The sequence below is a fragment of the Myotis yumanensis genome, unplaced genomic scaffold (genome assembly GCF_028538775.1).
Source record: "Myotis yumanensis isolate MYYU_CA2020_CCGP unplaced genomic scaffold, mMyoYum1.0.hap1 SCAF_1, whole genome shotgun sequence".
Classification (NCBI taxonomy): domain Eukaryota; kingdom Metazoa; phylum Chordata; class Mammalia; order Chiroptera; family Vespertilionidae; genus Myotis; species Myotis yumanensis.
The window spans coordinates 224836352-224860064 of NW_027223752.1; the positions used below are offsets into that span (position 1 = coordinate 224836352).

Below are 23713 nucleotides of genomic sequence, written 5' to 3' on the forward strand. Positions count from 1 at the left end.
CCACAGAAGTGAATGAAATCTCCCAGAATGAAAAAAAGAGGAGGGAAGAACTGACTATGGAAGATAAAATGACTGAATGTCAGTATTAAAGGATCAGCTAATGTTGGAATCCATAAATGATGGTGCAAATTCCACAAACCCTCCCAAGGGTGGGAACAGAGAAAGCATATTCTCGAACAGTGACAGATGAGTCAAGAACAACAAAATCTATAAAATAAATGGAGAACAACTGGTAAGGGGCAGAACTGAAACTGTTTACTAGATGCTATGGAAACATACAATCTTGAAAGAAAAGGAGAACAATCAAAAGGTGAGATGCTGCAGAGGTCAAAGTCACTTATAGCAAGAAGTCTAACAAATGCCAGCTAACAGAAAGCCTTACGTGTTATTTATAAAATCAGAGAGGCCACCGTGATGTCTATTTGTAAATACCGTCTAAGAAAGAAGCTGACTATGGAAGGTAAAACGACTGAATGTCAGTATCAAAGGATCAGCCAATGTTGGAATCCATAAATGATGGTGCAAATTCACACGAACACTCCCAAGGGTGGGAACAGAGAGAGCATATTCTCGAACCTGTTGGGTACTGAACAAGAGGTGCAGCCTGGGAAGGATAATGATGGTAAGAGATTTGAGTGTTGCTAAGTCAGGTGGCTAACTATACAGTTCAGTGTGGAATAAGAACAAACAACAAGAGCCAGAAGGCACAGATGTCCAGTCCCTAACATGAAACTTGAAAAGTGATATATGTGAAAAGATCTCACTTAGGTCATAATATATTGTCCCTTCTACATATTGTTCGTTTCACTTTGAAAATTCATTAAGACTTTTTGCTTTTATATTCATAAGGAATACTGGTCTATAGTTTTATTTTCTTGTAATGTCTTTGCTTCTAGTAACATGGCAATACCGTCCTCGCAGAATGAATTGGAAAGTATGTTCTGCTCTCCAATATTCTGGAATGGTATGTATAGAACTGGCATAATTAATTTCTTAAATGTCTGGTAGAATTCAATAGTGAGATCACCTGAGCCTGTAGTTTTCTTTGTGGGAAGATATATAACTACAAATTCAATTTCTTTAACTATAGTGCTATTCAAGCTATAAGTTTCTTTTTGATTAAGCTTTAGTAGTTTGCTGGTTTCAAGCAATTTGTGTTTCTTCAAAAGCTGAATTTATTGGCAGAAAGTTATTCATATTTGCTTGTTATTCTTTAAATATTTGTAGAATTATCAATGATGTCATCTTTCTCATTTTTGACAGTAGTAATTTGTAAATAATCAGATCTCTATCTGGTATGATTGTCCTGCTTAGAGTTCTTTAACATTTCTTGCAGCTCATGCCTGTTTGTGATGAATTATTTTCCAGTTTTTATGTCTAAAAAAGTCTTCATTTTGCCTGTGCTGGGTATAGAATCCTAGGTTGCTCTGTTTCCCCCCTTGGGAAAACTGTCTTGCTCCACTGTCTTCTTTCTATCTAGCAAGGTTTCAGATGAAAAATCCCATAATCTTTATCTTTGTTCCTCTGTACGTAATTTATCTTTTATCTCTATTGCTTTTAATATTTTCTCTTTATCACCGTCTTTAAGCAATTTGATTATGATGTCCTTCAGCACTTTATACTTGGGGCTGAGTTTCTTGAAACTATAGTTTATCAAATTTAGAAAAATTTCAGACATTTTCTCACATATTCTTTTAGCCATACCCTTCCCCCTTCAATGACTCTAATTACATGTATTTTATCTACTTGAACATAAACCACAGCTCACTAAGGATCTTTTTTGTTCAGACTTTTTTTCATTTTGGATAGTTTCTATTGCTGTTATCAGGTTCACCAATCTCTTCATCAGCAGTGCATATCTGCAAATTAATCCCAGGAATTTTATCTTTTCATCTTTAGTACTGCGGTTTTCGTCTCTAAAAATATGATTTGGATCTTCCATGTCCTCTATTTAACTCATTCAATATCTCCTCTAGCTCAGGGATGCACAGTTAAAGCCTGTGGGTCAAATGCAACCCACTGCCTGTTTTAGAAATAAAAAATTGTACCTTAATATACAGACATATCCACTAGTGTACACATTATCCATGTCTCCTTTTATGCTACAACAGAGTTAAGTAGTTACAACAGAGGCTGTATGGGCCACATAAAACTAAACTATCGACCATCTGACCCTTTTAAGAAAAACTGTAAATTCCTGATCTATATTAGAAGACAAATATAACTGTTTTATTGCCTCTAATTCTATTATCTGTGTCACTTCTGGGTTGGTTTTGACTGGTTTTTCTCCTCATTATGGTCATATTTTGCTTGCTCTTTGTATGACTGATATGTTTTGACTCAATCAATTTTACCTTTTTGAGTGCTGGGTATTTGTCTATTCCTGTAAATATTCTTGAGCTTTGTTCTGATGCACAGTTAAGTTACTTGGAAAGAGTGTGATTCTTTCAATCTTGTTTTTAAGTTGTTAAGTAAAACCAGAGCAACATGTAGTCTAGGCCTAATTTTGCAGCACTATGGAAGCAAACCCTCCCGAGTACTCTAGTCGATGCACGTGAATTTTAAGATTTTTCCACACTGGTTTCTGGGAACAGGTCCTATTTGTAGTAGTGAGTGAGCTTTAGAAATTCTTCCTTCTAATTCTTTAGGTTGGTTTCCCCCCAACCTTGGGTAGTCTCCTCACACGCATGTGCTGATCTATACTCAGCTGAAGATAGAGGGAACCCTCTGCAGATCTCTGGAACTCTGCACAGCACTTTCCTCTCCAGTTCTCTGCCCTGTAAACTCTAGCCACCATGGCCTCCTCAGAGTCCCAGCTCCATCTCAACTCAAGGTGTTTACTAGGCTCCGTCTGGATGCCCCCTCCCTAATCATGTCGTGGAAACTCTCCCCAGGCACTAAGCTGGAGCAATTGTAGAGCTCACCTCATTTGCCTCCTTGTCTCTCAGGGATCACCTATCCTTTCTTGCCTGCCGTCCAATATCTTGAAAACCGCTGTTTCATAAATTTTGTCCAGGTTTTTAGTTGTTTCAGGCCGGAGAGTAATTCCAGTCCCTGTTACTCCATCTTGGCCAGAAGTAGAAGTCCTAAAAGCTACTAAAATTTTCCAAACAGGGAAAATTGCTTAAAGGGTAAATGGAAAGTCATGATAAAGTAGATGGGACCTAACTATATTATTTTATGTATTTAAGGAAAGAAATTTTTCCTCATGTTTATCATCATGGTATTGATTACTATTTTTACAGGGTATCCAATTAAGTAACTAATTTATCCATCAAAATATATTTTATTGTTAGGAGTCACTCCAACCTACTGCTGCTGGTAATGAAGTAAAAATATTTATCAATCAATTTTTAAATTATCTATACATGTGAATTCAACAATTCCACCAGTATTTCTTCAAAATATGTGACAATAAGTAACTGAAAATATATTTACATGAACCTGTGAGACAAGTTCTATTTTCTTAGCCCACTTCATGTGGAGTATTTATGTAATGCCTTTTTAAAAGTTTTTTAATGTTGACTAATGTAATTTCAGAATTATAGAAAAGTTATAAAAGTAGTACAAAGAATTCCTAGTCTCCTTTCCCCCAAACATTTTACCATGTTTGTATACGATGTTTTAAAACCATTCAAGAGCACACTGTAGACATGTCACCCTTTACCCAAAATACTTTAGTGTTTATTTCTTAAAACAAAGGCACTCTCTTATACAATCACAATGCAATACCACGGATACAATATTTGTATCTATAGATTTTATTCACATGTTGCCACTGTCCCACTAATGTCCTTTACTGAGGGGAGAGGGGGGACAGTGTTGAAAAACTACTGCCCTCAGGCCAAATCAGGATGGCCTCCAGTTTCTCAAAATTAAGTTGAGCTGGAACAGACATGCCATTCATGTACATGTTTTCTATGGCTTATCTGGGGCTATAAGAAGAGAGCTGAGAAGTCACAACAGACTCAGTGTGGCTCAAAAAGCCTAACATGTTTGTTATCTGGCCCATTAACAGAAAATGTTTGCCAACTCTAGCTTTAGATCAAAATAAAAATTTTTTCCTGGACGAAGATTTAGTTAATTTAGTTGTCATGTCTTGTTGGTCTTCTTTAATGAGGTATTCCTCAGTCTTTGTTTGTTATGCTCTTGAAAAATTAGAAGAGTAAATGCCATTTATTTTATAGAATGCCCCTCATTTGCATGTCTGTTTTCTTATGCTTACATTTAGACATTTACACATTTTTGCAATAACAGCACTAAGGTAATATTATGTCCTTCTCAGGATGCACATAACATTTATTTGTCCTATTGTTAGTATTTAGATGACTTCATTAAGGTGGTGTCTGCCAGGTTTCTTCGTTGACATTACTATTTTTCGCTTTATAAATAATACATACTTGTGAGGACACACTTAGAGACTATGTAAATACTTTGTTTCTCATCAGATTTTAAACCAATAGTTTAAGCATTCATTGATGATTTATGCCTGAAACAATTACTGTAGTGGTTGCCAAAGTGTGATTTCCTAGTTCCGGCATTCCTTCTACGTTTATTAGGTAAGATTCTTCTGTAAGGAAAAGCTATCTCCTCTGCTTCATTTACTGAATCATTTTTTAACTCAGTGTAGACTTAACTGTCATTTTATTATATGGATTGTAATCCATTCCTATAATTTATTTTGATGATCAAAGTGCCCATGATTTGGCTAAAAGGAAGCCTCTTCAAGCTGGCTCCCTTGGAATCCTTCTGGCATGTCTCCATCATTCTTTGAGAGCAACAGCTTTTAAGTAATAGCAAAAATGTGGAAATTATCCAAATGGCCATTAATGTAAAAATAAAACAAAAGCAGTGTAAAGACAATGTAGAGAATGAAGTAGAAGATACATATACAGAACAATAGTCAAGTATAATGTCAGACTTTAAAAAGAAAAAGAAATACAGGCATATGTTTATATATGCTTATAATTTTCTTGAAAGATACTAACAATGCAGGGTTAGCAATTAACTCTAGGACTAAAACTGTGGAACTGAATGTCTTACTTTTTATTTACAACCACTGACTGTTAGAAATTTTTAAAATCATTTTCAAGATTAATACTTTTAAATTTAACATTTGCAATTAAAATATTATAAAATTAATTTATATCATTGGAACACAGTATATTTACAGACTCATTAAAATGGGTAAAATCTTGTGTTTTCTGTAAAATTCATTTCTTAAAGGATGTATTAAGTATCTTTCACGTCCCATGTATAATCAACAAATTGTGACTGGCTAAATGCAGCCAGATACAGAAAACTATTTTTTACACTGCAGCCCTTGTGATATTAACTATAATATGATACCCAAGATTATATTCAAAGACTTACTTTCCCCTTTGAAATGTATCCTCTTATCCTGATATTTTTATGGGGGGAAAGGGGATGTGGTATAGAGAGGATGGGACTAAGCTTATAATCTAGATACCAATGTATCAATAACTTCTTTTCAAGATCACCCAATATAGTTTTGAAAATGACAGGATCTAACACTTGTATAAAATGTTTTATTGAAAGGCTGACGAATATATTGCTTACCTAGTGAGTCGTTTAGGTGGAGGCCGCTCACCAAATTTTCTGGGGAAAAAAAAGAAGAAAAAAATTAAATAGGCTATATGACATACTCCATAAGCATTTCAGGAAACATGAAATCTCCTTCATAACATATACTTCAACCCTACTGACCAGTTAAGAGACAAATCCTCTGGTAAACATCTATACCCAGAAATAGCAAAATACAAAAATGATTCCTAAACAAAAACAGCACACTCAAAGTAGGCCTCTGAGCATGTAGCACACTAATTAGATGAAGATTTCCGGTACCTTTCAGAGATACTTTGCAAAAAAACCCACTAACCAAAGTCCCTGTCTCACACCATCTACAGCACCCAGAAATATCCTCACAGCCCAAGAGGTAGTGTAGAGGTCACAAGTGTTTATCACGAGCTGGCACTGAGCTATACATTTTTTTTAAATTAAATCTTTATTGTTCAGATTACAGTTGTTCCTCTTTTTTCCCCCCATAGCTCCCCTCCACCCAGTTCCCACCCCACCCTCTGCCCTTACCCCGTCCTCATCCATAGGTGTACGATTTTTGTCCAGTCTCTTCCCGCATCCCCCACACCTCTTCCCCCGCACACCGATAATAGTCAGTCCATTCCCTTTCTATGCCCCTGATTCTATTATAATCACCAGTTTATTCTGTTCATCAGATTATTTATTCACTTGATTTTTAGATTCACTTGTTGATAGATGTGTATTTGTTGTTCATAATTTGTATCTGTACCTTTTTCTTCTTCTTCCTCTTCTTAAAGGATACCTTTCAGCATTTCATTTAATACTGGTTTGGTGGTGATGAACTCCTTTAGCTTTTCCTTGTCTGTGAAGCTCTTTATCTGACCTTCAATTCTGAATGATAGCTTTGCTGGATAAAGTAATCTTGGTTGTAGGTTCTTGCTATTCATCACTTTGAATATTTCTTGCGACTCCCTCTGGCTTGCAAAGTTTCTGTTGAGAAATCAGCTGACAGTCGTATGGGTATTCCCTTGTAGGTAACTGACTGTCTTTTTCTTGCTGCTTTTAAGATTCTCTCTTTGTCTTTTGCTCTTGGCATTTTAATTATGACGTGTCTTGGTGTGGTCCTCTTTGGATTCCCTTTGTTTGGGGTTCTCTGCGCTTCCTGGACTTGTAAGTCTATTTCTTTCACCAGGTAGGGGAAGTTTTCTGTCATTATTTCTTCAAATAGGGTTTTTTTTTTTAATTGTTTTATTGCTTAAAGTATTACAAAGAATATTACATATGTCTCCATTTTTCCCCGCCCTTGACAATCCCCTGGCCTCCCCTACCCCCCAGTGTCTTATGTCCATTGGTTATGCTTATATGCATGCATACAAGTCCTTCGGTTGATCTCGTACCCTCCCCTCCTGCCCCGCAACCCTCCCCAGCCTTCCCGCTGTAGTTTGAACAGACTGTCAAATAGGTTTTCGATATCTTGCTCTCTCTCTTCTTCTGGCACCCCCCCTAATTCGGATGTTGGTACGCTTGAAGTTGTCCCAGAGGCTCCTTACACTATCTTCATATTTTCGGATTCTTTTTTCTTTTTGCTTTTGCGGTTGGGTGTTTTTTGCTTCTTCGTATTTCAGATCTTTGACTTGATTCTTGCGATCCTCTAGTCTGCTGTTGGGAGTCTGTATAATAATCTTTATTTCAGTCAGTGTATGCTTAATTTCTAGTTGGTCCTTTTTCACAACCTCGAGGGTCTCACTAGACTTATTGAGGATCTCATTAAATTTATCGGCAGTCTCACTAGATTTCTTGAGTGTCTCACTAAGTTTATCAGCGGTTTCTAGAAAATTCTTGAAAAACCTTAAAAGTGTGGTTTTGAACTCTATATCCAGTAGTTTGCTTTCCTCCATTTCTGTCATTTGTGACCTGTTTCTTTGTCTCCCCATTTTTTATGCTTCCCTGTGTTGATACAATGGCTTTCTGTGCTAGGTGTCCTATAGGGCCCAGTGGCTCAGCCTCCCCAATTACCTGAGGTGAACACTCTTGGTGCACCCCCTTGTGGGCTTTGTTTACAGTCTTGTTGTAGTTAAGCCTTGATTGTTGTAGGTATCTCTGGGAGGAATTGACCTCCAGGCCAACTGGCTGTGAGAATCAGCTGTGTCTGCAGTGGGAGAACTTCTGTGCTGGAGACACCCTTCTGGGGCAAGACTTGCTTCAGTGGGGGCTTTGGTGATCACTGAGTCTGGCCCCTGAGTGTGTCCCTTATGGATCTGAGGAGTTGTAATCTGGATGGTCCCACTCTGACCACTGGGTACACTGGCTCTTGGATCTCTGAGGAGGTGCTAATTTAGCCTCTGCCTGAGGCTACCCAGCAGGAGCTCAGCTGTGAAGGAATACAAGCTGCTGTGGGGCCTTGGGCCAGCTGCAGTTTGTTAGGTAATTTTCAGATTGCAAAGGGCCAGGCCTTTCATATGCAAAAGCTGGCGCACAGCTTGGGCAAGGCGGGGGTCCCAGGGGATCAACAGGGCGGAGCAAGCCGCTATGGCTGCTCCTCAGTCCTGCCCTAAGAGGCCCTGCTTCTCAGTGTCCTGGTAATCGCTCCAAGCACTTCTGAGTGAAAGCCGCCCTCGAGGTCCGACCAATGCCAGACAGTCTAGCCCAGCCGTGGGCAAACTACGGCCCTCGGGCCGAATCCAGCCCGTTTGAAATGAATAAAACTAAAAAAAAAAAAAAAGACTGTACCCTTTTATGTAATGATGTTTACTTTGAATTTATATTAGTTCACACAAACACTCCATCCATGCTTTTGTTCCGGCCCTCCGGTCCAGTTTAAGAACCCATTGTGGCCCTCGAGTCAAAAAGTTTGCCCACCCCTGGTCTAGCCTCTCCCCGTATGAGTCTGGGTCCCCAGAGACTCGCCCGGAACTGGAGTTCAGAGCAGTAGGGAGCTTGAGACTCCCTCCCGATTGAAAAAGACAACCATGTCCTCAGCTGCCAGCCCTTACCGTGTGCACCTCCATACCTCTGCACTTTACTTCCACACCGCATCTCCTCTGAGTCTCAGTATGCTTTTCTCATTCCTTCTAGTTGTAGAATTTCCACTCAGCCAGCCTTCCTGTGGTTCTGGATGATGTCTGCTTTATCTTTTAGTTATATTTTTTAAGTGGTTGTGAGAGGCAGCAATTTCCGGTGTTTACCTATGCTGCCATCTTGGTTTCTTGAGCTATACATTTTTAATACACTCTCCTCTTTAGTCATTATAAAGTAATTCTGTAAGGTATATATTTGCCCATTTTAAGGATGTAGAAAGCATCTTGCCCAATGTCACAGAGTAAATAAATGGCAGCAGAGTTGAGGTTTAAACCTACATGCTGACTACATAACTAGCATATGGTATACTCTCCTTCATAAAGAAACTAGAGGCCTGGTGCATGAAATCCGTGCACGGTTGTGCCGGGCTAACCTCTCGCAATCTGGGACCCATTGGGGGAATGTCAGGCCTAAACCAGCAGTCAGACATCCCTCTCGCAATCTGGGATGCTGCATGCACCAGTGACCATACTTTTCATACAGGTTAAAGGCATCCTGCTGTTGTATGGGCAGCTACATTTTTTTGCCCTGATTATAAAAAGTACTACATAATATGATCCTTCTGAGGCAGTAGTACCATTTTCCACATCTTATTGGGGGGGGGGGGGGGGGGGGGGAGACGGCACACAAAAGCAGAGAGAATTGGCTTTGTCACACAGTTGTAAGTGTCAGAATCAGCGCTGACCACAAAATTGCAAGCCAGAGTCCATGCATGTCATCGCTGCAACATCCTGTTTTTTCCTTCAGTGTTAGAGTAGCTTTGCCAGATTTTAATTTTTAAATCTAAGAGACTGTTCCCAATATATAGGGTAGGGTCCCTAGGCCTGGCTGGTGATCAGGGCCATCTGTGGGGTGACCGGTGGGCAGGGCGATCGGGGGGTTCCCGCTGGCACCCACCTTGGCTGGCGACCTGGTGCTGCCCGCTGGCTGGCCCTGCCCCCTGATTGCCGCCTCTGGTCACCTCCCTCTCAGGGGACAGACACTCAACCCAGGATTGGGGGCAGCTCCTGCATTGAGCATCTGCCTCCTGGTGGTTAGTGCATGTCATAGTGACCAGTCATTCCGCCATTCAGTCAATTTGCATATTAGGGTTTTATTATATAGGATAGGCCAGTGGTCGGCAAATTCATTAGTCAACAGAGCCAAATATCAACAGTACAACAATTGAAATTTCTTTTGAGAGCCAAATTTTTTAAACTTAAACTATATAGGTAGGTACATTGTTATTAACTTAATTAAGGTACTCCTAAGGCTTAGGAAGAGCCACACTCAAGGGGCTAAAAAGCCACATGTGGCTCGCGAGCCGCAGTTTGCTGACCACGGGGATAGGTTAAATGGACTAACAGAAGCCTTTCAACTAGCTGGCAGAGGGCATTACTCATAGGCAACCTGTATTACTATTTTTTAGTTGTAACTGCTTATGCCAAAATAACTAAAGGAATTAACTATCTATACATATAAAACCCTAATATGCAAATAGACTGAATAGCAAAACAACCGAACCGGTCGCTATGATGTGCGCTGACCACCGGGGGTGCGCACGGAACATAGCAGGTGTCAGCAGCAAAGTGCGAAACATGGCAGGCATTGGCTGCGGCAGGATGGTGGAGCAGACTGGGGCGCGGGTCGCCGTCATCAGGGTTACTGAAAATTCTCTGCTCCTGAGCACTGCGGTCCCACCTGGCACTTGCACCTGCTGCTGGCACTGGCCCCTTCACACCCGCTGCTGCCGCCAGAGCCGCCGCTTGCACCCACTGCTGGCACCCAGAGTTGGCCCCGATTGCTTGGCACCATCAGCAGGTGCGAGCGGTGGCTGCCGGCCCCGATCGCCCCTCAGGGCTTCTCCACTTCTCCCTGCTCCTGAGGGGCAATCACAGCTGGCAGCCACCTCTCGCGCCTGCTGCCAGCCCCGCTTGCACTCACTGCCAGTGCTAGAGCCGCCGCTCGCACCCACTGATAGCGCTGGCCCCTCTTGCACCCGCAGCCAGCACCGGAGCCGCTGCTTGCACCCGCTGCTGGCTCCCAGCTCCAGTCCCAATCACTCAGCGCTGGTCCTGATCACTCAGTGCCATCAGCAGCTGCCGGCCCCAATCGCCCTTGAAGGCTTCTCCACCTCCCCCTGCTCCTAAGGGGCGACTGGGGCAGCAGCCACCACTGGTACCTGCTGACAGTGCCAGTCCCACTCGCACCCACTGCTGGTGCCAGCCCCAATCACTCGGCGCTGTCAGCGGGTGCAAGAGGGGCCGGCAACATCAGCATGTGGGAGCAGCGATGGTGGGAGCAGGGCTGCTGGCAGACAGGGGATGGGGCCGTGGCAGGAGGGGCTGGGTGGGGGGTGCAGAGGGTGGGCTGAGACCTGCTCCTCTGCCCACTACAGCCTCATGGCCCACAGTTCCTTTCAAGGTGCATGAATTCATGCACTGGGACCCTAGTGATGTTAAAAAGACAAATAAGTTCAAGAAGAATCTAACTCCTACATGGTAACCTACTATTTCTCTGAGTAGGAAGTAAGGTCTTCCGGAAGAGATAGATGAAGGCATAGCACTTGAAGAAAAACAACCAATAAAATTTTATTTTATTTTATTCTTTTAAGCAAGATTACAGTTATAAACAGCTTAAATACCTTGTTCACAATCACAGTTACAGGCTGTGGAGCCTAATTTGACTTAAGATTTCTCTATATTTGTGATGTTCCATAGTTATTAACTTGGATGATAAAAGTTTTAGAAACCAGATAATGTTGGTTATGCCCATGTCCATTCCTTCTTGATCTGTTCTGTACTTTTGTTAGGTAATTTAATGCTATATGATATTGTTTATGACCTTATACTTTATAAACAATGGGTGTCTGTGACTATGAATAGTTTGGTATTTTCATTAAGCCTCAAATACTGAAAAGTGACTTTAATTGAAGTAGCACCAAAAAATGAGCAAATAACCCACATTTCTGTAAGAAGAATTACTTATTATTCTCTTTGATTTTATCCAATCAGATATTCAATTTTTAAAATAAAAACCAAAAACCAAACCAAAAAAATATAATGTTTTAGTAGTAACATCAGCAAAGCTGTTAAGAACACAGGTTTTAGAAACACTGAACTGTTGATTAACCCATGATTTGCAGTTATGGAATGAAAGGCAAAAATCTACTCCTAAATCTTTTTTCATAGAAAAGATTTTTTTGAACCTTCAAAACTGATTAAATGTAGCATTATAGCGTATGATTAAAGTAAAAATGCCTCACTAGGTTTGATATAGAATCCTATATGATAAAAGCCTAATATGCTAAGTGTCTGGTCATCCGTTCAACCAATCAAAGCGTAATATGATAATGATATGCTAAGGCCACTCAACCACTCACTATGATGTGCACTGACCACCAGGAGGCAGATGCTCTGACCAGTAGGCTAGCTTGCTGCTGGGGTCTGGCCAACAGGGACTGAGCAAGATGGACCGGACATGCCCTGGAGCCCTCCAGCGGTCCCTCCCTGTCTAGCCAACCTCCCGCGTCCCTCCCCAGCCCCAATTGTGCACCAGTGGGGTCCCTCAGCCTGGCCTGACCTCTCAGGGGATGTAAGAGAGCCAATTTTGGCCTAATCCAGCAGGCCAGGCAGGCCAAGGGACACCACTGGTGCACAAATTTGTGAACCAGGCCTCTAGTATTTTATAAAACCCAGGGAGTTTAAGATATCTTTAAAACAATTCCTTGCTTATATATTTTAAGAGCAAAGTTAACTTTATAAAGATAAAGTGGGGTGCAGCCAGAATCTACCTAATAGCTTAAAATGCTAAAAATTTTAGAGACAGTTAACAAATGAGATAAAACTTTTCAGTGATGCCACTACCCTACTAATTATTCCAAATATCAAACATCTTTGGGATCTAACACAGGATCTAACACAGGTTTATTATATGACTAGTTTATTATATTCTGATTTAAGTGTAAATTTTCTTTCCTGCTGCTCTAAAATGATTTAAAAATTAAATTAAAAAATTAATGTTAACAGTGGTCTTCTTTGGAATACCCATTACATGAAGTCAACAATTACATAAGCATGCTTGTGCAACATCACTCTTGCCCTCATAGGAAACATGAACAAGGGAACACAAGCGTTCGCCTGCTGAGCTAGAACAGCATTTCAACATCATGCACCGCTCTCCAGGTATCATCCTCAGGCTAGGAATCTTATAAACATTAATAAGATTACATTGTTTCTTCAGTATATAATAAAGCATCTCCAATAATTATTGTGTGCATCCCAATACTCTTTTTGAACCAGAAGTAAGTTTGACCAACCAAGATCTTTTCATAACAGGTGTATGGTGTATTTAACATTGCAAAAAACAAATAAATAAAAAACTAAATACTTAAGTACCCTAGGGACACTATAATCCCATGAAATAATAAATTAATTCCTCACTGTAACAAAGAATCACTGCTATCCAATTTATCTTTTTGATATTAGAGGTTGTCATTACCTCATTTGCATGAGTAGATTTTTCAAATTTTTTAAAAAATATATTTTACTGATTTTTTGAGAGAGGAAGGGAGAGGGATAGAGAGCCAGAAACATCGATGAGAGAGAAACATCGATCAGCTGCCTCCTGCACACCCCTCACTGGGGATGTGCCCGCAACCAAGGTACATGCCCTTGACCGGAATCGAACCCCCAGTCCACAGGCCGATGCTCTATCCACTGAGCCAAACCAGTTACGGCAGATTTTTCCAATTTTATGCATACTAATGAAATGTAATTTTGATTAAATGTAATAATCATTCTTGTTACATATTTAAAGGGAAAAAATTATTATTCTAGCCTGTTGGGTGTTTTTTTTTAAGTGATAAGTGACAGCTCAGATAATGTTGGTTATGCCCATGTCCATTCCTTCTTGGTCTGTTCTGTACTTTTCCTTCAGGCTGGGACTGGCAAATGAAACACAAAAATCTATGTACCATCATTACCTAATAATGTTCATATAATCCTATGGCTCAAGAAAATTTACATTATCCAAAATACATTGTTATATGTATAACTTTAAGCTGGCAAATTCATTTTACTTTAACTTCGCTAGCTTTCCCCTTCTAAAATAACAATGCTCTTGTAGTCAAAGTAAGAAGAGACATGGAAAATGTTAATTACATAGTTAAATCTATTTTCATATACCTGGAAGTGTAAAGTTTTTTTAAAAGTTTTCCTTAATCATTAAATATTCTGTAAACAGTATTGAGGTTCCCACATATCCTCCAAACCATCAGATTTTTCAAATAAAAAACCTGCATAAACACTACACGTATATTACACACTTCCTTTTTGTTCACCATGGAGATGCAATATTGTTTTCTCCCATAACAGACACATTTGCTTCTGTATTTACCAATCTGTTAAGGAAGTATATGACCACAAATGTATTGAAAACAAACATGATAAAAGCTATCAAAACTTCACCATCTTAACACCTTTTCTAGCTAATAGATGTTTCACACGAGAAAACCAAGTCAAAAACCAAGGCAGGGGCAGAGGGGAAGACAAGAAAAAACTTTTTAAAATATAGAAAAATTTAGTAATTGTACTGCTACAAAACAAAATAAAAACACGTAACAACATTAGACCTTCTATTTTAAAAACATAGAGCTGGCTAGAAAAACAACCTCAAGTCATGTGTGAAATTCATCTGCCCTTGGACTGTGAAACTAAAAGTAATTTCCTTTATTTTTCTGTATTTCACAAATTTTCTGTTTAATGAAGAAATACAATTAAAATAAATTAAGGCAAGAAACACTGATGCGGTATTTGCAGAAAGGAAATAGAAAACAGCCTACTAAGTCACACAACTTTGAGCAAGATGTCAGCCTTTGTCGTGCTTCAATTATTAGTTTTGAACCTGCTCTTACCCTAAGAACCACATTAAATAGCCAATACTGCTTAAAATTTCCAGGTGTAATCAATGTTCCTTGGCTACTGGAACAAAGATGACCAAAGAATGATGTATTCTCCGGGACCAGGGGTGGGCAAACTTTTTGACGCGAGGGCCACAATGGGTTCTTAAACTGGACCGGAGGGCCGGAACAAAAGCATGGATGGAGTGTTTGTGTGAACTAATATAAATTCAAAGTAAACGTCATTACATAAAAGGGTACGGTCTTTTTTTTTTTTTTAGTTTTATTCATTTCAAACGGGCCGGATCCGGCCCGCGGGCCGTAGTTTGCCCACAGCTGTCCTGGACTATCACGTGTATGTAACATGTTTCATAAACAGAACAAATATCCTATGGCCCCATCAGGTAGAGTAACACGCTCCCCTTCTTTCTCCTACACTGGGTAGAACATTTGAAAAGCACTGTTTCCTTAATTTTTAAAGTTCATTTATCCTATTTTTTCTTTTCCAATAATAATAATTTTAAAAAAACAAACTTAACTTTATAACAAACTACCAGCAGTTTGTAAAGAAGCAGAAAGAATGGAAAGATATAAATGCAGGATGACGGAGACCATCACCTCCAGTCATTGTCAGTATCTGGCTTTTGGGGTATTTCCAATTATAATTACCAGATAAAGGGTACCTTCCCAAAAATCCATACCTGAAAAGGGATTGTTCCCACATTAAATCTGCAGTAGCCACCAGCCTCATTATCCAGAAGACACAACTAAGTTGTGAGAACAGTGACTTCCATTAACATCACATATAAAGATCTTATATGAAAATCATGCACCTTAAAACCTATGGATGGCTTCAGCAAGAGGTGGCAATGAGACAATGAGCAAACTACTTCAGTTTCATGTATCCAGAGACTGACTGGGACAAACTGACATCAAATGCCTCCTATTGTGATGCATCAAGAGGAGCAAAGTGTCTCTTCTATGATATTACTGCCCCAAAAATGCAGAGCCTGAATCTAAGCATGAAGAAACATAAACCTAAATTGTGGAATAGTCAACAACTTTAAAAGGATCAAAGTTATGAAAGGGAAACAAAAAATAAATAAAATAAAAACAAAAAACAAGGAACTGGCCCAGATTAAAAGAGACTGAAGAACCATGATAACTGAATACAATATACTATCCAGAATTTACTTCTGCTATAAAGAACATTACTTACATAAGTGACAAAATCTGAGTTAAACCAGATTAGAGAACAGGATTATATCAATTTTGATTTTCTGGTTTTGATAACTATTAAGAGAATGTCTGGTTACTAACAGAATGTCCTGTCAGGCCAGTGTAGCTCAGTGGTTGAGCACTTACTCATGAACCAGGAGGTCATGGTTCAATTCCCAGTCAGGGCACATGCCTGGGGTTGGGGGGTACACCCCCAGTAGGGGCATGCAGGAGGCAGCTGTTGATGATTCTCATCATTGATGTTTCTCTCCCTTCCTCTGTAAAATTAATAAAAATATAATTTTTAAAAATGCAGAGAATGTCCTCGTTTTTAGAAACACTAGCTTTAGTACTTAGGGCATGGCATCTACTTCTTTTCAAATGTTTCAGGTAAAAAGAGAGAGAGAGGGAGGGTGAGAATACAGAAGGATAGAGCAAATGTGGTAAAAATGTTAACACTTGTGGTATCTGGGTGAACTTCTTTGTAATATTCTTTCAATTTTTCTATAAATTGCAATTATATCACAATAAAAAGGCCACACTCAGAGAAGCACTAATCTCCTGATCAAGTTGCTGGCCTAACCCTGCTTGCCACGAAACCTGGTGGTGACAAACCTATCCAAAAAAAAAACATCAGTGGAAGGTGACACATAAGATACTCTGTGGCCAGCTTCTTGGCATAGCTTTTATGTTGTTATGAAAGTTATTTAAGAATTGCTTGCTGTTGCCCTGGCTGGTTTGGCTCAGTGGATAGAGTGTTGGCCTGCAGACTGAAGGGGCCCAGGTTCAATTCGGGTTAGAAGCATGTACCTTGGTTGCGGGCACATCCCCAGTAGGAGGTGTGCAGGAGGCAGCTGATCGATGTTTCTCTCTCATTGATGTTTCTAACTTTCTATCCCTCTTCCTTCCCCTCTGTAAAAAATCAATAAAATATATTTAAAAAAAAAAAGAATTGCTTGTTGTAGATTTAAAGTCTGATAATACCCAGTGTTGGTGTACACGTGGTTAAAACAAAACTCTCATATACTGTTGGGAGTTTAAATTTGTGCAATCTTTTTGGAAAACACTATTATAATTCAAGATGTGCATAGCTTTGAATTTCTAACCATTTCAATTCTGGAAATGGATTATTTAGGGAGACAATTGTGACTGTGCAAAAATAAAGTACCATTTGTATGAACAAAACAATTGGAAATCCATGTGTGCAAATAGGAATAAATTGCTGGTTACACAGCCCCTCCCAGTCATCCTATCCTATATAATAAAAGGTTAATATGCAAATCAACCAAACGGCTGGTCACGATGAAGCACACTGACCACCAGGGGGCAGACACTCAACGCAGGAGCTGCACCCTGGTGGTCAGTGCACTCCCACAGAGGGAGTGCCACTCAGGTAGAAGCTGTGGCGAACACAGCTGCAGTGGCAGGAGCCTAAGGATGTCTGACTGACGGCTTAGGCCCGCTCCCCGTCAGTCAGACATCCCCCGAGGGCTCCCGGACTGCGAAAGGGTACAGGCCAGGCTGAGGACTCTCCCCCGCTTCCTCCCCACCCCATGCACGAATCTTGTGCACTGGGCCTCTAGTGCCTATATACAACATACAAAAAGCTATCCAGTTAGTAGCATTAATTTTTGAGTGAAGAAATAAGACTTACATTCCATCCCCTCCCAAGCGCATATATAAAACAACACGCACATCCTTCACATACTTATTAGTGATAATGGTAAACAGCAGCAAAAATTCCATTTTGCTCTAGAATGCATTATATACTTCTACAGATGTTTCACTCTTTACTAATTAAGTCTGGCTTAGGTAAATAGCAAAATGCAATTGCATTCTTTAGACTTCGACTGAAAGCCATTAATACACTAACTCTAGAATACAGGTGGCTTAAAATAAAAACAGAGAATGGCATATAAGACTTTTAGCACCCCGCCCCCACCAAACTACCTGAGTTGAGCATATTATTGCTGATAAAGCTCAAAAGTAGTAAAAATGCTATGCCACCAAATCTGTACAGATGGGTACTAAAAGACATGTACAAGAATGTTCATAGCATCATCAGACATAACCCCAAACCAGAAACAACACAATGACTATTGTCAAGGGTCAGATAAAACTACAGAAGCAGCAGCCAACAGAGCGCTATTCAGCAATGAAAGTGAAAGAGTAATCATTAATTACACATGCGATGTTGAGTACTAGCCAAAGAAGCCAAGCTCTAGTACAAAAATGCATAATTCTGTTTACATGAAAACAAAAGCAAGAAGCAAAATTAATCTACAGTGTTTGACAGATTACAGGTTACCTATGAGAGGGAGGTATAGAGACTAGGAGGGGCCACAAAAAGGGCTTCTCGGGAGCTGTTAATTCTTAAGTCTCCATCTGTGTGGTGATCACACATGCACATTCACTCTGTGAAAATTCACTCTACTATACATTTATGATTTGTGTGATCTGCTATTCTGCAGGCATATTAATTAATTTAGAAATCTATTTCTTATACATATTGTTTAAAGTTTTTGAGATGAATGGCTGATTTTGAAAATAAGTTCTCTCCTGGTTGAAAGAAGTTCTTTCCTGGACTCTATTCCTATTGTCTTCAAATTCTATTTTAATATCAAAATTTTACAAGATAGTGACTTCTCATCCTCAATTACACCATTGCAGGATATATATATTTCATATTTAAAAAAACTTAAATATTGAGCCAATGAGGATGTATGTTCTGATGAAATTGGTCCTCTTTCCTTTCCATCCAAATTTCAGGTAAGATGTTCCAACAATCTTCTCTCCTACTTAGTAGGCAAGTGATTAGATACACTGTGGTCCCCCATTAGGCAAATCATCTATCACAAGAGTATCCTTTTTTAAAAAAAAAAAAATCACTAATTATGCAATGCCATGAATAAGTACTGAATATGTACTAGGATTAGAATGTTCCTGTTGTTAATTTGAAAACTGGCTTCCTCTGCCTATCTCACTAAAACTGAGATGAATAGGGAGGAGACAATGGTGTAATTGTTTTCTGAGATTCTGGTTCCTTTCTTCTTTCATTAACCATTTAACACACATTTAAATGCCTACTGTGTTAGGCACTGTTCTAGACCCTTGGAACACATAGCAGCAATTAAATTTAAACATGGCTCCTATCTGTATCAAATGCACTACAATAGCAGCTACAGGAGGGCCATCCTTGGGCTACATACCATGCATGCGTATCTCACTTCATACACATAGCAATCTTACAAGGTAGGTGCCATTATTCTCAGCTTAGCAACTACCGTGCTCAAGTTCACAAAATGGTGAATTTGGTCCAAAATGTAACTAGAGTATAATGTTCATGATTTTCCATATTGTGTACATTGAAATAGAATTTAATTGCATGTGAAGAGAGTGCCCAGAGAATAAATTTTTTATGAGAGAATTATAAAATGCACTAATTGATCCTAAAACTTTCTATAATACAGCACAGATTAAGTTTGTTTAAGTGAGGGGTCGACAGAAAACCTGAAAGGAAACTGTCATTCATTATCCTAATAACTTCAGCTACTGATTAAATTTTGTAAGGGTTAAGAGTAAATTTTTCTTTGATTACTAAAAAGTGAGAAAATGTTTTCTAAAGCTGTAAATAAATAAAATTCATGAAATCTAAAGACATCTGCCATGGGAGCCACACCTTGGCTATTGAATACATGTAAGTATATACCATAGACACGTGTACAACTGCATATGTGTATGTCATAAATTTGACAATTATTCTTGCATTTTCCGTGAACAAGGGGAATAAATTACAAATGCAGTGGGGACTATGAAAGTTTCATGACTTTAGTGTTTAGACTATCAATCACTTTCTACAAAGGACATTTTTTCAGAGTTAAAAAGGACCAAGAAGCTACAAAGACATCTTCAGTTTAACAAAGAGGTTCGGCAGTCTTCATTTTTCTGTTGGTAGAAATTATACAAAAACAGTACCAGCCCAACCTACATCAAACCATGTTTGGCTAATTTGTTAAACAGCCAAACCTTTAATACACAACTTGGTATTCTAAAGTATTTTAATTCAGCAGGGCATCTGCCCTTTATTTTCCTTTTAAATACTGTAGATTAGAACACTTATAGATGGTATAACCCAAATAAGGTCTATTGCATAAAGGAAAAGCTATGATTCGGTTAAGGAGTTAAGCTGTTTCAAAGAAGCATGTCCTTAAAGGCAAAAAATTAAAAATAACAATTATCATCTTAAAACATGTAACATAGGACACTGAGTTAAAAAGGAGAATATGCAATATGCAAAAATAATAAAATAATCAAAATTCATATGTTCAGAATGGGGAAAAGCTTTCCAAAATGTTTCTAATAACACCATTACATGAATAAGGAAATGGCATTCTGCTTGAGTGTTAATACCCAAAACAATACATTTCTTTTGAATTGTAATTTAGCTTTCTGTTATCACATGTCATATTATAATAATCAAACCTACATTTGTGGTAAAGCCAAAAACCACTCTGAAGAAGTGGTCGTAACCACAATTGAAAGCTTAAAGGATGGCTTCCTGCCAACGTGTATCTGAGCCATTAACCTGTCACACTGCCTTCATGCATTGCTAGGACAAAAAAAAACCCAAAAAAACAAAAAAAAAACAACCCCAGCAGCTGGCCTCCCAGGAGATCCTGATGGTACAAAATCTGATAGCAAACTGGTTTGCCTTGGGTGGCACTACAGGCAGCCTAATACTTCAACTACCATTCAAGGAGGTTCTGCTCAGCACAGGCAAAAGGAAAGGTTCTGAATTGAGGTTTACTATGAAGTAATTAAAAGTATTCAAGCCCTGGCCAGTGCTGGCTGGCATGGTTGTCCTGTACACTGAAGGGTCAAAGGTTTGATTCACAGTCAGGGCACACATCCGGGTGGTGTGTAATGGGAGACAACCAACTGATGTCTCTCTGGCATCAATGTTTCTTTCTCTCTTTTCTTTTTTCTCCTCTCCTCTCCTTTCCCCTCCCCTCCCCTCCCCTCCCCTCTCCTCCCCTCTCCTCCCCTCTTTTCTCTCTCTCTCTCTCTCTCTCTCTCTCTCTCTCTCTCTCTCTCATCTATCTATCACCAATGGATTTCACGTAACCCCCTTACACCTCCTCCTTTGATTATAATGTATAAAATAAGATGCAAAACTACCATTATCTGGAGCATTTTCTCAATCCGTTGAGATTTTGCTTCTAGGCAATGTTAGTTTGGCTTAAATAAACTCATAAAAATTCCCTTCAAGTTTAAACCTTAGTTTACATGTTCTCATGAAAAATGCCTTGCAAAGCCACAATGCCATAGGTTACTGTTGTTACTAGCTCAACAGTAGCAATGTTTGTTAATGAGACATGTTGACATGTCAAAAAAGTGATAATCCAGTTTCTAACAAATTCTATGAAGAACTGGTATCAAGATCTAAATGGGGCTACTAACAATACACCTGAAAAGGAGCCCTTAGAAGTTTATATTCCTTCATGTAGTTTTGTTGAGTCTGAAACTGAAGGGTGATAAGAAAAAATTCTAAGATATTCTAACTTAAATTACAGTGGCTGGAGAGTGAGAGATAGAACTCTAACAAACGACCTCTCACATCCCTTGTTTTTGCTGGTTGGAATTCCGGATTAATTTATAGGTGGCTATTTTGGAAGATTTACCTCTGCTGGGCATCATCTAACCCAATCCCTCTCTCCCCCTTTGTTTACATGTGGGCTTTCTGCACTGCTACCCCAGCCAATCTACAAAAGCAGCCATTTCTTCTTCCATAGACCCTGCTTCACCTTCCCCCATCCCCTTTTGCCTACAGTTCATGTAAATTCTTTCAGGCAACCTCCTTCTCCTCCCTCCCCACTACTTGAAGTATAAAAAATCTTGCAAAACTCAGCTATGGCAAACATGCAGTTTTTTCTACCTGGCCATGCTGTTGGTTGTTGTTTTTTAAAAATATATTTTTATTGATTTCAGAGAGGAAGGGAGAGGGGGAGAGAGAGAGACAAATATCAATGATGAGAGGGAATCATTGATCGGCAGCCTCCTGCACGCCCCACATTGGGGATTGAGCCAGCAATCCCATTATATGCCCTGATTGGGAATCAAACCGTGACCTCCTGGTTCATAGGTCCGACACTCAATGACTGAGCCACACCATTGTTTAAACTCCATGCCCCCAAACTGGTCTTTTAGCTAGCATTTTTTTTTTTTTTGCTGAATAAAACTTTACTTACAAAAAAGACTTCCAGCCATGGAAATTAAAGATTTTTAGTTTAACATTTTGGCACCCAAATAAAGGGCCACACTTTGAAAAAGCAGAAAGGAATGCTGCTGTCCAGACTCACCATGTGACATTAACAGAACCCCCAGATGTGCTCCTTCTTTTTTCTACCCCTCTGATACCCTGGACTGAGCAAACCTACACCTTGTGATAGAAGCACACGGTTTTATTGGAAAGTGTATTCCCTCAGGAAAGTGTCTGGAAGTAGCACCCAAAACGTGATGAGATTGCTCCCTCAGTGTCCCTGTGGGGTGGGTTCCACGTTCACATCAGAATGTGATGGAAAGAACCATCCTCCTTCCTCAGACTGGTGGGTTTAAGGGGAAGCCCTTAACTACCTTTGTAGTTTATGTTTGTCTGAGATCATTGAGCTCAGAATGGCATCTTATGGACATTGCATGTAATTACTGTTTCTCCCAACCCCCACTCCACCAATGCTATTTAAGTTTAGGTATGGAAACTGTGAGAATGGACTTTTCCATGCTTAAAAGAGAACTCACCCATTTACTGGGAAGGAGAACTCACAAAACAGCAGTCTACAGACCAGAAAACAACTTCACCATCCATTATTGGTTGAAAGCATTTTAAATTGCAGGAGTCAAAACTCCAGCCTAGCTGGCATGGCTCAGTGGTTGAGTGTCTACCTATGAACCAGGAGGTGACCGTTTGATTGAGGGCTCCATCCCCAGTGTGGGGTGTGCAGGAGGCAGCCTATCAATGATTCTCTCTCATCAGTAATGTTTCTTTCTCTCAATCCCTTCCTCTCTGAAATCAATTAAAAAAACACACAACAAACACCCTCCAAAACTTCCAGTCACTCCCCTAAAACACTAAAGGGCTTTTAAAATAAACAAGGTTGATTTGTGTGCATTTCTTTTTGTCTAAATGGGCTAAAAATGACAAGTTAGAATTGCTCAGAATCTTTTTCTCCCTTCTAAATTTAGACTGACAAGAGAAAATATTTGTGAAGCTAGCTTCTTGGGCCTAAGGTATAGATATATTTTGAGACTTATTTGTACTAAGATGGTTATGTCTGAATTAGTAGGAAGAGCACTGTAAATTGGACAAGGAAAGTTCTAGAAGGTTTATAAAGAGAAATCTTAAAAAAGGGAAATTTCATATCAGGTAAAGCTGAATAAGATTTCATTCAAATAAGCAAATTTAAATATCAAAAGTAAACTGATACAAGAGATTTGTTCTTTTTCACTGGGTTAAAAAAACAGTTTTTTCCTGTATTTATCATTCTGCTCCAGGTAAGATATTATGAAAAAGTTTTCTACTTAGAAAGCAAAGATTCTATGTTTTATTAAAACAGCTGTGTTTTACCCTGGCTGGTGTGGCTCAGTTGGTTGGAGTGTCATCCCGTGCACGGAAGAGTCGAGGGTTTGATTCCCAGTCAGGGCACATAACCAGGTTGCAGGTTCAATCCCCGGTTGGGGAGCATATGAGAGATAGCATATTGATGTTTCTCTCTCTCTCCCCCTCTCCCTTCCGCTCTTTCTAAAACCAATAAAAAATAAAACAAAATAGTTTTATATTGTCTTAATAGGTACTTGATTTACTCAAGAAAACAATTGTCTCTAGAATAAGAACTAAGGTTTTACTAACAATAGGTAATCTCTATTTTTGTTTCATTATCTCTTATAGTCATTTTGAGTAAATGGATAATTTAATATTGTTTTAAA

General features: G+C 39.3%; 1 protein-coding gene across 5 annotated transcripts in view; it reads right to left on the bottom strand.

Moving 5' to 3' along the window:
- The window catches only part of RBPJ (recombination signal binding protein for immunoglobulin kappa J region), a 102583-nt gene that overhangs the window by 36068 nt on the left and 42802 nt on the right, over window positions 1-23713 (bottom strand). For 4 of the 5 annotated variants that reach the window (XM_070398396.1, XM_070398414.1, XM_070398382.1 and 1 more), the window contains one exon: window positions 5581-5619. In XM_070398396.1, coding sequence (XP_070254497.1) covers window positions 5581-5619 — 39 coding nt within the window. Of the gene's footprint in view, window positions 1-2924; window positions 3097-5580; window positions 5620-23713 lie in introns of all 5 variants that reach the window. The other variant, XM_070398406.1, reaches the window with a different exon arrangement.